Source organism: Prionailurus bengalensis, chromosome A3 (genome assembly GCF_016509475.1).
Source record: "Prionailurus bengalensis isolate Pbe53 chromosome A3, Fcat_Pben_1.1_paternal_pri, whole genome shotgun sequence".
In the NCBI taxonomy this organism is placed as follows: domain Eukaryota; kingdom Metazoa; phylum Chordata; class Mammalia; order Carnivora; family Felidae; genus Prionailurus; species Prionailurus bengalensis.
Genome location: NC_057354.1, coordinates 99,714,543 through 99,729,171, shown reverse-complemented (window position 1 = coordinate 99,729,171; position 14,629 = coordinate 99,714,543). Strand labels below are relative to the sequence as shown.

Sequence of the window (14,629 nt, the reverse complement as noted above, 5' to 3'; positions counted from 1 at the left end):
ACGGGTTTCTGCACCACGTAACTGCCAACAGCCATGGTTCTCATGACTTCCCTGAGTAAGATGACTACCGGATGAGAGGAAAAGTCCCTTGTCATTCCCTCCATCTATAAGCCTGCTCCCCCATCCTTGCCTCTTTCTGTCCCATCCTTGTGCATTCCTTCGACATTCTCATGGACTTTACTTTTAGTCTATCCACTGTTTTTTTTTTTTAATTTCTTAATGTTTATTTTTGAAAGAGAGAGAGAGGCAGAAAAAGAGGGAGACACAGAATCCAAAGCTCCAGGCTCTGACAGCACAGAGCCCCACGTGGGGCTTGAACCACAGACTGCAAGATAGTGACCTGAGCTGAAGTCGACACTTAACCCACTGAGCCACCCAGGCAACCCTGTCCTTCCACTGTTTCTTTCTGCACTATTGATCTCTCCTCTCTCCTAGATTTTATTATTGCACAGTTAGGATCTACTGTGCACAGTTCTTAAAACCAAAAGTTTTCCCTTGATTGCTGCCCCTTCCCAGCTATTTTTTAAAGTTTATTTATTTATTTTGAGAGAGAGGGAGGCAGAGAGAGAGAATCCCAAGTAGACTCCGCACTCTCAGTGCGGAGCCTGATGTGGGGCTCGAACTCTTGACCTATGAGATCATGACCTGAGCAGAAGTCAGATGCTTGACTGACTGAGCCACCCAGGCACCACATCCCTCTCAGTGATTTCATCTCTTTGATTCGCTTCATAAGCCAGCTTCTCAGAACTGACTGCTTATCTTGTCTCCCCACCTTCCGTTCTCATTTCAGTCTTCAGCCTCTTCTGACCTTTCTTGGGAATTAGCCTCAGCTTGGATGATCATATCCCTGCCCTACCACTTCCTACACCAATGTGTTGCCTTCACTGATCCTATCCTAGCCTGCTTACCCTACTCCTGCTCTTGCAGACCTTCTCCCTCTCTAGCCTGTATGGAGCCTGTGTGTGAGATCCTAAAGTATTTGTGCCAGAAAGCTGTCATGATAAATATACAAACCTAACCTATAATATCTACAAGGCAAATGGCTCCCTTAAGGCTTGTGCAGTGCGCATCTGGCACAACTATAAGCAGCAGCCTTTCTTTAAAATTAACCCTCCATTAGGTATTCACATCACCCTGTCCAAACAATCCTTGCATGTTTTTTTGTTAGTGTTATCGGGAGAGGGGATATCTCAGTCTGCGACAGGGCCATGACCCCGATTGTACCCTTCTGTGGCCAATCTGGGAAAAGATGTTTACATGCTTGCCCACTTACGTGAGGCTATATTGGGGTACTAACTGTAAAGGTGACGTGGTCCAAAAGGGACAGTCCTGCAACAGGTCCATGGGGATTTGGAGCTCAGTTTTAGCTATCTGTGACTAAATAGCATCCGACTTCGGCTCAGGTCATGACCTCACGGTTTGTGAGTTTGGGCCCCGCGTCGGGCTCTGTGCTGACAGCTCAGAGCCTGGAGCCTGTTTCAGATTCTGTGTCTCCCTCTCTCTGCCACTCCTCACTCATGCTCTGTCTCTCTCTCTCTATCTCTCTCTGTCAAAAATAAATAAACATTAAAAAAATAAAACAATTAAAAAATAAAAATTAAAAACAATACAATTTCAACATCGATTTCTTCATTATTACTTTTAAAATGTTTTTGATAGTATGATCTATTTATTTGCTTTTTACTTTGACAAAAATCACTTAGAGTTCATAATGAATAGCAACACACAAAGCACCAATTATTTCTTGAGGCTGGTATGTAAATATAAAAGTGGTAACACACTCAGGAAATGTTTTTGAGCTCAAAAAATTGGAGAAATATTTCTCTTGTAAATAGGAAAAACTGCCATTAATGTTATATAGAGTCAAAAAATTGGAGAAATATTTCTCTTGTAAATAGGAAAAACCGCCATGAATATTATATAGAGATCTAGGTTTCCAGCGGCTTTATTAATGTAAGATCGTAAGCTATTGGTTACATGTGCAATTTGTCGTGTGCGATCTGATTTTCTCTATGAAACAGTTTAAATATGCAGAAAGTAAATCTGCACAAAATACACCCTTGGTTAGGCTCCAGTCTACCTACTATATACTTAGAAGTGCATATATCCAAGAATATGGTTAAGTACATAAAATACAGAAAGGTGACGTATCAGTTAGAGCTACAGAGCCGAGCTTTCCTGTGGAATTAGCATGTAGTTTCCCGTTTTTTTGCTTTGGCCTAGTACTGTTTGTCCCTCCGGTGATGAGGTTCACGCTTCTCAGCTGGAGGAAGAGGTAATACCACAGAACTGGGTATGTATGCACGCCAGCCCAGGAATGTGTGCCTCAACACGGTTGCTAAATGGTTCTCCTCACTTTCATACTAAGTGGGTAGGAGTCCTCGGCTCTTTCCAAATATCTCGTCCATATAAAAGATAGTGTTAACAACTGCCATCTTATTCACTTAGCACAGAGGTTGCTTGGATTCTAGTTACTCTAGTCAGTATGAGTGAACCAGGCTGGCTTCTTTTTTTTGTTTAAGGTTATTTATTTATTTTGAGAGAGAGGGTGTGGGAGGGGCAGAGAGAGAGAAGGAGAGAGAGAGAGAAAACTCCAAGCAGGCTCCTGTCAGCGTTGTCAGAGTGGAGCCAGACTTGGGGCTCAATCCCCGATTGAGGATTGAGGTCATGACCTGAGCCAAAACCAAGACTCGGAGGCTTAATGGGCTGAGCCACCCAGGTGCTCCCAAGCTGGCTTCTTCATGTTGCACGCAACACGGACAGAGGGGCAGAGCGGCCTGGTTAGAGTGCGCCCTTTCTGCTGACGACTCTGCAGAGCAGGGAGGAGGGCAGAGGACTTCCTGCCTGGGCATTTCTTATCAGTTCCTCAGCTCCAGCTTCAGGGCCCTCTGTATCTATAATATCTTTACTTTCAGAGTCCTTATCATCCAAGGAAGTCTTTTCATGGTCTTAACTCTGGGTATTTGGGGGTCTTTCTCTATGTACTTCCTGCACCATGCTCCAGTAGGTTCTGAGATGTTAGGACCCACTGACCTGCTTGCTCCTCAGGTTCCTTCCATAACACAGGCTGGAATGCATCTACTTCTGTGACCCTTCTGGACTTATGCTGTTTTATTCTCATCAAGATCTTTATGGCAATCCTGGTAAGAATTTGATGTGAAAATGCTTCAGATTTCTCATACCTATGATCTAGAGAGTTAGGCATTTCTTAAAGACCATCCTCTGAAAATCCCATGTCTGGTTGCAGGATCAGTCTCTTCCCTCTTTATCACCAAGTCCTTTTCTAGGAGCTCCTCTCACTTGCTTTTTAAGTTGAGTTTTCCAATTCTGACATATGTGACTCCATTATGTCTTGCTTAGAACTGTTTTCCTGTCCTGTGGCTTTATAGTCTCTGGCCGAGACCTTCTGTGTATTTTTAAGTTCATCTTGTCTATCAGAATCCACAGAGAATTGCTGAATTTAGATGAATAATGCACAAATTCATTCTTGAGAGACTCTGTGTTTGAGAATTCCCTGCCCATCGCTTTCACTGTGATGAGAAAGTAAGCTTAAACATTTGGGGATCATGACCCCTCTTCATCCCTCTTGAGTGACCAAACCTCATTTCAGCTATAGTATGTTAGACGAAGAATAAAGATCCTGGGTGGCTGTCAAACTGGGCATTATATTAGAACACAAGTACTCACACTTTTCTCCATCATGCTTAAGTTCTTCTTTTAAAAAGTTGTGGTAAAATGCATATAACATAAAATTTAGATCTTAACCGTTTAAAGTATGTAGTTCAGTGGTAAAATTGCATTCATATAACTAGTGTTTCTCAAATCGGAAGAGCCGTGCAATTGTTGCTCTAAGATTTCATCCTGGGTGACTTTGTCTACAGTGTGGCTTTTTTTTTTTTTTAACGTTTATTTATTTTTGAGACAGAGAGAGACAGAGCATGAACTGGGGAGGGTCAGAGAGAGAGGGAGACACAGAATCCGAAACAGGCTCCAGGCTCCGAGCGGTCAGCACAGAGCCTGACGCGGGGCTCAAACCCACGGACCGCGAGACCATGACCTGAGCTGAAGTCGGACGCCCAACCGACTGAGCCACCCAGGTGCCCCAACAGTGTGGCTTTCAATAGAGAGAAAGCCTGGCTCTCAAAGAGCCTGCCACCTTCCTGAGGTAGAGGAAGGATGGATTGAAATACCAGGACTGTCAAAGTTGGGTTTCTCCGTAGATTTAGCTTTGGAAATTAACAATGCTGCATGTCATGACATATGTCTTGATGTCCTCATTCGTCTGCTTTGAGAATAATTGTTTCTTCTTATATATGTTTAATCACATTAAATCAGGGGTTCACAAAGTATGGCTTCAGGATCAGCATCAGCATCATCTGAGAAGTTGGTAGAAATGCAGAGTTTTAGCCCGTTGGTCAGACATGCTGAATCAGAAACTCTGGGAAGTACCCTCAGGTCTCTGTGCTTTCCCAAACTCTCCAGATGATTCTTTTTTTCTTCAGATGATTCTGATACATGACAAAATTTGAGAGCACTGGTATACAGGACTTTTCTTACCTTGGTGTGGTCACAAATTATTCTCTGTCTGGCAGTCTTTATTCCTCTCTGATAATTTCTTTTTACTCTTTCTAGTTCAAATTGCTAACAACCTTGTCCTGAGAACTATTGATAATATTGATGACAGAGAAAGAATTGTTGGAATGATAGGCATTCTACTTCCTGTTGCAGTTCTAATGACTCAATCACCTGGTTTACTTAGAGTTTTTTGAAATGAAGTTCCATCTAGGTCCAAATATGCTATTTCTGAAGGACGCTGAATTTTGTGCAAGATTGCAGTACCTCACACAAGCCACTGTATTGGAACATCCTCTTTCTCCCAAAGGAGCAATTGACTCTACCATGTAGAAACACTGGACACCCAATGGGCTCTGCCTGTGAACAGACCTGGGAATAGCAGTCTCTCATTGTACAAATCTGGTCTCTGGTCTTGTCCCTGTTATAAGGCTTCCTCAGATTATCTTTTTCTCTGGGAAGGTAATCCAGATCTTTGGAACATGAATTCTTTACTCTGGAACCCAAATTTCCTTAGTAAGTCATTCTCTGGAATCAGTACCAGAGTAAAGGTTGCTCCCAAATGCCTTGGTCACTATATCTGATTGAGAGGAGGTGTAGCTGGTATAATATTGCCATACTTGGATATTCTCTTCAGGGTAATTTTGTTGGTGGTCTTGACTGATTCAGGTCCCTGTCCTCTCTGGAGTGCATATCTAGCTCTTCATTTCTGAAACCTAATCCAAATTCCAGACTCCTCTGTGTTGATTTGTAAAGCAAGTTTTATTTGATGGTATAACATAAGGAAGGTCTTTGGTTCAATGTATTAATAAGAATTTTCAATTGATCTTCTGTGAATTTGGTATGGCTGTTACCATTTGTGGCTTTGATCACATTTGGAGAACTTTTCTGGGACATGTTGCAAGAGTCCTGGAACTGTCTGCGATGCTTCATTTATTCTATTGATAACTTTTGCTGTATTGAAACACTATACATCCTTAATTTCCATGTCACTTTTTTCTCCTGGTGTTCTTCTTGCCCCTATGACTATTCCTTCTCATCCTTTCTTTCTTCCCTTTAAAGTTGGTGCCCCTCAGGGTTTCATCCTTTGCCCACCTGCCCTTTTATTGTATTATGCATTATTCCTATCTGATTCCAACAACTCCCATTTGATATACTTCCCAGCTTGATGCTGATAATATGCAACTCTCTATTTCTAGCCTATGCTTCTCTCTATAGAGTTTCCTACCTACATATTAATTGGTCTCCAGGCTGCTACGTACTCTGATAGCTGGCAGATACTGCAGACTCAGTGACAGCTTTCTGTGACATACTTCTCCTTTCACATTTGCTCAGTTGTTGTTACGTTATCCCCTCTGGCACCCAAGCAGAAACTGGAAGCCATACCAGTTGCCTCATCTCTACATCCCCCTCTATCTCTTCAATCTCCCACCTCTATCCTTTTTTTTTTTTTAATTTTTTTCAACATTTATTTATTTTTGGGACAGCGAGAGACAGAGCATGAACGGGGAAGGGCAGAGAGAGAGGGAGACACAGAATCGGAAACAGGTTCCAGGCTCTGAGCCATCAGCCCAGAGCCCGACGTGGGGCTCGAACTCATGGACCGTGAGATCGTGACCTGAGCTGAAGTCGGACGCTTAACCGACTGCGCCACCCAGGCACCCCTGTCCTTTTTTAAAAAAACTTTATTTATTTATTTTGAGAGAGTGCATGTTTGTGAGAGCAAGGGGAGGGGGAGGACCAGAGAGAGAGGGAGAGAGGGAATGCCAAGCAGGCTCCACACTGTAAGTACAGAGCCAAACATAGGGCTCAAACTCATGAACCGTGAGATCATGCTCTGAGCCAAAATCAAGAGTCAGACGCTTAACTGATTGAGCCACCCAGGCACCCCGTCTACAATCTCTATCCAATTCTGGCTGCTACAGCTTCTTACAGAGACCAGTCCAACAATCTTCAAACTGGTCTTGGTGACTGTGGTTTTGTTATCTTCAAAAGACTTCTTCCCATTGTCGCCAAGATCTGAAAGGTCTATCAATTCTCCACTACTGCCCTGCGGTGACCGCTGTCCTCTCTGGAGAGCACAAGTCCCTAATGGTGCATGCTAGGAAAGGATGACTAGGTTCCTGGATGGCTCTCTAGCCTTTTCTTTCATTTTCTGCATAAAACATTATGGTCTATTAATGACACAAAGTCTCTATTTCTTGCAGTCTCCTCCCAAACTTGGCCATTGTTAATCTCTAAATAAATAAATCTAGTCAGTTATGAATCATAACTGGCCGATGAGCCATTAGTAGAAATAACTGTAACACAGACCTCTAATTAAAAAAAAAAAAAAAGCAACACCCTACCTTCTCTTCTTTGCAACATTTAATGAGAAGTAGCTTTTGGAAAGAACTCAATACTGGATGCCAGGAATTACGGGTTTTGGTCTCTTTTTCTTCTGTCATGAATTCTTCTTCCTCCTTACTTTTAGAATAGCCTTCCCATTCATATGGATTGATATAAGTCTCAAAGGATCCTAGAAACACAATTTAAAAAGATGCTTTAACTAGAGTTGGTTTGACTTTGAAATTAAATAAATGTATTTGGTAACTTAAAAATGTCTACATTTACTATCAGTTTTTACAACAAATGAAAATATATTAATCTCCCCTTACCCAACCAACCTAATTAAAAATAATTTAAAATTGGATCAGAAAACAAATCCAATAGCAAATCACTTACAAAAAGCAAAGCTAAAACAAAATAAACAAAGAGGTTAAAAATAAAAGGATGCTTAGAGAAACATTAATCAAATGTGAGCAAAAAAGAAAATTGAAGTGATAAGAGTAACATTGAATAAATTAGAATTCAAGGCAAATATAATTAAATGGAACAAATAGGTCAAGTTATATTGATGAAAATATATAATAAAAACAATAAAATGAAACTGTGTCAGATAACAGTGAAAGAGTACATCAAGTAATCACTGCTGGAGGTAAAGGAAAAAGCAGAAAAAAAATAATTGTGGTAGGAAATAACACATAATTATCAAGTCTGTGATAGATGAAGCAGACTGGAAGTACTGACATATATGATTTGAACAATCTAAATAACATATGGATAACTGACATATATAGAACTTTATGCCCTAATAAACAGAATATATTGCTCCCCTTTCCCCATGGAATATTTATAGGAAATGGGCTTGCATGTCACATGAGGGTTAGGATCCTGGTTAGCCTTTACAATTGTTTTAAATATTTAGTGTTTATTTTTGAGAGAGAGAGAGAGAGAGAGAGAGAGAGAGAGAGTGTGTGCGTGTGTGAGAGCAGGGGAGGGGCAGAGAGAGAGGGGGACGACAGAGGATCCAAAGCAGGCTCCACACTGACAGCAGTGAGCCTGATGTGGAGCTTGATGTGGAGCTCAAACTCAAGAACCATGAGATCAAGACCTGAACCGAAGTCAGACGCTCAACTGACTGAGCCACCCAGACACCCCACCCTTTATAATGGTTTTAACATGTGGCAAGAGTTAGCACTGAAATTCCTGTAGGCAGGGTATACAGTGCGCTGTAAGCCTCTCAGCAAGCCAACACAGCCAGTTTGTCCTCTAGTAATGAAACAGGTTCCTTTGGTTGGACCTTGGGCAAAACCGTTGGCTTGAATGTCAGGCTAGAAAACCTCTTTCTCCAGCTGGTCTGCTGGAGCTCTGTTCTGAGGGTCTAATAATAGCAAAAATGTGGTTACAGCAATTCAGTGACACTTGAGACTATTCTGGAGGAGTGTGCACCTCTGCAAGACTTCTAATTTCTAGATGGCATACAGACAATGACATGGTATGAGACCACAGGGCACAGCACACAACTTTGGTTGAAGGTGGTTGTGTTACTCTGAGGACCAGATAGTAGAACCATTTATTCCAAAAGGACTTCCTTTTTCTCGAGGTTCTCATTATTTATTGTATATTCACTAGGATTCTGGCTAACGAGAGAGGATAAGAGCATATTTTAAATAACTCTCAATTATTAGGACATGAAGCACTTAGAAACTATCAAAGACAAAAGATTAAGCAATTAGGAAGCTTTAGAAGGTAAGAATGCCATTGGAATTGATTATTAAACTTCACCTGCAAAGATCTAAATTTCACATTTAGAACATAAGCCCTCCTATCACACATGTACAAACCTTCACAATTGTATAGGATTTCCAGAATAAACCCTGAAATTTAACAAATGAAAGCAGGAAAGTAGTTTTAAATAGCTGAAATTTTAGTCCCAATCAACAGGGATAACACATGGTGCTTTTTGTCCAAACATGATGAGTTGTTCCCAGAATTACTTTGCCTTCTAGCCTCTACTCCTTCCCTCTTTCTTTGCCTGTGTGTTTATTAGGCTCCATCTAGTTCTTTCTGCTTTGGGTCTGTCCCTAACTGGCCATCTCTAGCCTTCCCCTATGAGTGTTTTCCTTTTTGTGTTCTACTTCTATCTCTAGGTGTCTTGTTTAACTGGTCCTCAATATAGAAACATAATTTCTATTTGATGCATTTATTGAAGAGCATTTCATTTTTTTCTAGTCTTTATTTAGAAATCAAACAAGTATATTAGGATTCCAGAAGTTCTGGTCCATGTACATTTTAAATCATTACACTTACTGGTTAAATAAATATTCATATTACAAGTAGAAGAGTGATTATCAAAGGGTAGAAATAGAACAGAACTTCAAATAAGTATGGGGTAAATAAAAGAATGGATAAGCCACCTGAAGGCAAGAAAGAAGAAAACAAATGAAGCAAAGAAAAAGGCTGCCAAGAAAAAAAAAATCCCCACAAAATAAGGTGATAGAGGGGCGCCTGGGTGGCTCGGTCGGTTGAGCGTCCGACATCGGCTCAGGTCACGATCTCACGGTCCCGTGAGTTGGAGCCCCGCATCGGGCTCTGGGCTGATGGCTCGGAGCCTGGAGCCTGCTTCCGATTCTGTGTCTCCCTCTCTCTCTGCCCCTCCCCCATTCATGCTCTGTCTCTCTCTGTCTCAAAAATAAATAAATGTTAAAAAAAAAATTAAAAAAAAAAAAAGGTGATAGAAGTAAGTCTGAACAGATCAGGATTTCTCAGTCTCACCACTATGGACATTTTGGGGCAAGTGGTTACTTCTTCTGGAGGACTGTTCTGAGCATTGCAGAATGTTTAGCCACATTTTTGGTTCCTACCTACTAGATGCCAGTAGCACCATACAAGTTGTGACAACCAAAATGCCTCCAGACACTGACAAATGTCCTCTGGGAGACAAAATATTCCCCAGTTGAGAGCCCCTGAAATAGAGCAATTATTGTAATAAATATCATTGAATTAAAACTTTCCTGTTGGGCGCCTGGGTGGCCCAGTCGGTTAAGCGTCTGACTTCAGCCAGGTCACGATCTCGCGGTCCAGGAGTTCGAGCCCCGCGTCAGGCTCTGGGCTGATGGCTCAGAGCCTGGAGCCTGTTTCTGATTCTGTGTCTCCCTCTCTCTCTGTCCCTCCCCTGTTCATGCTCTGTCTCTCTCTGTCCCAAAAATAAATAAACGTTGAAAAAAAAATTAAAAAAAAACAAAAAACAAAAAAACAAAAAACTTTCCTGTTAAAAAAGAGAGACTCTCATACTGCTCAAAACAACAAAATTCCACTTAAGATACACCAAAAACATGATGATGACACAAAAGAGTTAAAATTAAGAGTATAGAAATATATAGAGGCAGAGCCCTAACCAAGATAATTGCACTTTAATTACATTAACATTAGAAAATATATTTTAAGGCAAAAAAGAACTATTTAGAGTAAAGGGCATATTATTCAAAAAAGGAATAATTTACTAGGAAGATAATAATCCTAAGCCTAGTCATAATGAACAGCATAGTTTCACAAGCTATGATGGGAAAAATTCTGGAATTTCAAAGAGAAACTGGGAATCATAGTGAAATCAAGAGTCAGATAGATGCTCAAATGACTGAGCCACCCAGACGCCCCAATTTCTATAACATAATTACATTATAAACAATAAAAAGATAGCTCCTCCAAATCCTAAATGCTTTCAAACTAAAAAAATGTACTTTTCTTTTTTTCAGGGCTTTTCTAATCATCCTTTTTATTCTTTTTTTTATTATTTAAATTTTAGTTAACATAAAATGTGTACTTTTAAAATTGAAAGGGCTGCATATTAAAACTTGTGAGAAAAATTAACATAGAATATTATAATTCAGAGCAAGCATTACTTCTGGGGAAGAGGGAAAGGATCCTGTGAGGGAGTATGAAAGGATAATGGGAGGCTGGTATTATTTTAGTTCTTGATTTGGGCTCATAAGTACAGTTAATTTTTGATAATATCTAGTTGTACAATTTTGATTTGTGCACTTTTCCATATGTATGTCATCCTTCAATAAAAAGTTAAAAAAAACCCTATGGGGTGCAGCTAAGGCAATTCTTAGAGGTAAGTATATCCCCTTTAAATGGGTATAATAGTAAATATAAAATATTGAAAATTCATGCGCCAAGCATTGAACTCAAACATTCAACTGGGAGAGCAAATACTTCACAATTTCTTAATAATGAAGAAATTTCCTAGTGAAAAATATTGATATAGCAGAAGAGATTAAAGGAAACATCAAAGTTAAGATTCACGAGCCTAGGGTGCCTGGGTGGCTCAGCAGCTTAAGTGTCGCACTCTTGGTTTCCACTCAGGTCATGATCTCACAGTTCATGGGTTCCAGCTCGCACTGGGCTCTGGGCTGACAGCATGTCTTCTGCTTGGGATTCACTCCCTTTGCCCATCCCCTGTGCGTGCAGGCTCTCTCTTAACACTCTCTCAAAATAAATAAATAAATAAATAAATAAATAAATAAATAAATAAATAAATAAAATAAAAGAATGCCTCAAAAAAAAAAAAAGATTCACAAGCTTGTTTACAATCCCTTTATAGCAGATCCTTTCTGACATATTACCTATTCGTATGGAAATAGGATGTAACAGTATGTATTGTGTAAGTCCTTTAAAAACTGGAAATGATTCTTCTAAGTCACAGCATGCGAACCACATGGCATTATGCAGCCAGGGAACTTCAGGCTTAGGTGGACGTTCCTATTAGAAGACAGAATGAAAATGAGTAATAAGTCACAAAGACAACCACAAAATATACTTTCACCTTGTCCAAGTGAAAAAGCAAGCTTCAGTTGCATGTTAAAAATAACCATTTGCTGAGGCCAAGTATTAATAGGTGCTGAATCAATTCTACCTGTACACCTTTGCCCAGAAGTGCAGCTGGGGAAAGCTTTCCAGGTTGACATTTACAGGAAGCAGTTGATCTGGTGAAGGGTTAAAATTAAATCTGTGAAGTCGACTTCTAGCCTGTTCCCCAACATGTTGCACCAGTCTCTCCCCACTCCCCAAATATTATGATTTTATTCCCTTCAAAACTAGTTTTCAGATCTGATTCCCAGATGTTCTCACCTCTAGGAGATGGGGAAAGCTGAGTAGTATAGCAATATCAGTAGCAAGACAGGTGATGATCTCATTTCAGCAGGGCTGAGTGTATGTTATGTCCAATTATTTCCTATATCCCTAGAAACTTCTGGGAAAGGTATTATGCCATCTGGAAGTATTCCCTGAAGGTGGGTAAGCAGTTTTATTTTATTTTATTTTATTTTATTTTATTTTACTTTACTTTAATTTAATTTAATTTAATTTTATCCTGAAGGTGGGTAAGCAGTTTTTTTAATTTTTTTTTTCAACGTTTATTTATTTTTGGGACAGAGAGAGACAGAGCATGAACGGGGGAGGGGCAGAGAGAGAGGGAGACACAGAATCGGAAACAGGCTCCAGGCTCCGAGCCATCAGCCCAGAGCCTGACGCGGGGCTCGAACTCCTGGACCGCGAGATCGTGACCTGGCTGAAGTCGGCCGCTTAACCGACTGCGCCACCCAGGCGCCCCTGGGTAAGCAGTTTTAAAAGAGAGAAACAGCTGTGATTATAGACTGAAACTAATTCTTTGAAAATTCATGAACATTCGCCTGAGGTTCTATACTGCGTTTTAAAATAAGTTTATTTATTTTTGAGAGAGAGAGCGAGAGAGCAGGGGAGGGGCAGAGAGAGAGAGGGAGAGAGAGAGAATCCCAAGCAGGCTCTGCACTATCAGTACAGAGCCCAATATGGGGCTTGAACTCATGAACCGTGAGATCATGACCTGAGACGAAATCAACAGTTGGGAGGTTTAACCAACTAAGCCACCCAGGTGCCCCTATACTACATTTTTAAGTAGCATTATTGAGATACAATTCACTCATTTAGAGCATACAATCCCATGTATTTTAGTAAATTCACAGGTTGGTGCAACCATCACCACAGTGAATTTTACAACATTTCATCTCTTCAAAAAAAACCCCAGGTATTCTTTAGCTATTACCTTTCTATCTGCCCCTGGCCCCAGCCTAAAAAACCACTAAACTGCTTTCTGTCTCTGGGGTTTGCCTGTTCTGGACACTTCATATAAATCAAATTTTATAACATGTGGTATTTTGTGACTGACTTCTTTTGCTTATTAGTTTAGTGTCTTGAAGGTTTTACTCATGTCATGGTTTGTGTCAGTACTTCATTCCTCTTTATGACCAAGTAATTTTCTGTTGTTATGAATATACCACATTTTGTTTATTCACTCACCAGGTGATGGACATTTGGGTTATTTCCACCTTCTTGGCTACTATGAATAATGCTGCTATGAATATTCACGTCTAAGTTTTTTGTGTGGACATGTTTTCATTTCTCATACATACCCAGGAGTTGAACTGCTGGATTATACACTAATTCTATGTTTTGTCTGAGGAGCTCCCAGACTGTTTTCCAAAGAAGCTGCACCAGTTTTGACTCCAGGCAGCGGTGTATGAGGGTTTTTCCACATCCTCACCGACACTTGTTATTGTCTGTCTTTTTGATTCCAGCCATTCTAGTGTGGATGAATGGTATGTCCTTAAGGTTTTCATTTGCATTTCCCTGACGAATAATGATGTTGAACATCTTTTCACATGCTTATGCATATCTTCCTTGGAGAAATATTTATTCAGGTCCTTTGCCTATTTTTAAATTGGGTCATTTGTCTTTTTATTGTGGAGATGTAAGAGTTCTTTATGTATTCTAGATACAAATCCTTTATCAGCTATGATTTGCAAGTATTTTCTCCCACTCTGTGGGGTTGTCTTTTCATTTTTTTTCATTTTTTTAATGTTTATTTATTTTTGAGAGAAAGACAGAGCATAAGTGGGGGAGCGGCAGAGAGAGAGGGAGACAGAATCTGAAGCAGGCTCCAGACTCTGAGCTGTCAGCGCAGAGCCCAACACAGGGCTCGAACCCAGGAACCGCGAGATCATGACTTGAGCTGAAGTCTGGCACTTAACCAACTAAGCCACCCAGGTGCCCCAGTGTTTTCATTTTTCTAATAGTGTCCTTTGAAACAAAAGCATGTTTATTTTTGATAAAGTCCAATTTACCTATTTTTTTCTTTTTTTGCTCATGTTTTTGATATCAGATCTAAGGATCCATTGTGAAATACGCAGTTATGAAAATTTACTCCTACGTCCTCTTACAAGAGTTTTGGTTATTACATTTAGGTTTTTGGTATGTTTCAAGTTATATATGATGTGATGTAAGGGTCCAGTTTCACTATTTTGCATGTGGCTGTCCAGTTGGCCCACACCATTTGTTGAAAAGACTTCTTTTCCCAATGAATTGTCTTGGCACCCTTGCCAAAAATCAGCGACTACAGACACATGGTTTTATTTCTGGACTCTCAAATTTGATTTCATTTATCCATTTGTCCATCTTTGTGCTGGTGTCATACGGTCTTGGTTATTGCTGCTTTGCAGTAAGCTTTGGGATCTGGATCCTTTGCAATTCCATATGAGCTTTACAATAAGCTTGTCAATTTTTACACAGAAGTCAGTTGGGATTCTGATGCGGATTGCACTGAATCTGTAGATCATTTTGGGGAATGCTGTCATCCTAACAGTATTATGTCTCCAATCCACGACTGTAGGAATTTTCCCACTTATTTAGGTCCTCT

At 40.3% G+C, this 14,629-nt stretch overlaps 1 protein-coding gene across 1 annotated transcript in view; it reads right to left on the bottom strand.

Annotated features, from left to right (window-relative positions):
- DNAH6 (dynein axonemal heavy chain 6) overlaps positions 1-14,629 on the bottom strand; it is a 226,041-nt gene that overhangs the window by 36,425 nt on the left and 174,987 nt on the right. Inside the window, exons 62-63 of the mRNA XM_043603834.1 lie at positions 11,523-11,658; positions 6,921-7,090 (exon numbers count right to left, since the gene is read on the bottom strand). Of these exons, the coding sequence (XP_043459769.1) occupies positions 6,921-7,090; positions 11,523-11,658 (306 nt within the window). The remainder of the gene's footprint in view (positions 1-6,920; positions 7,091-11,522; positions 11,659-14,629) is intronic.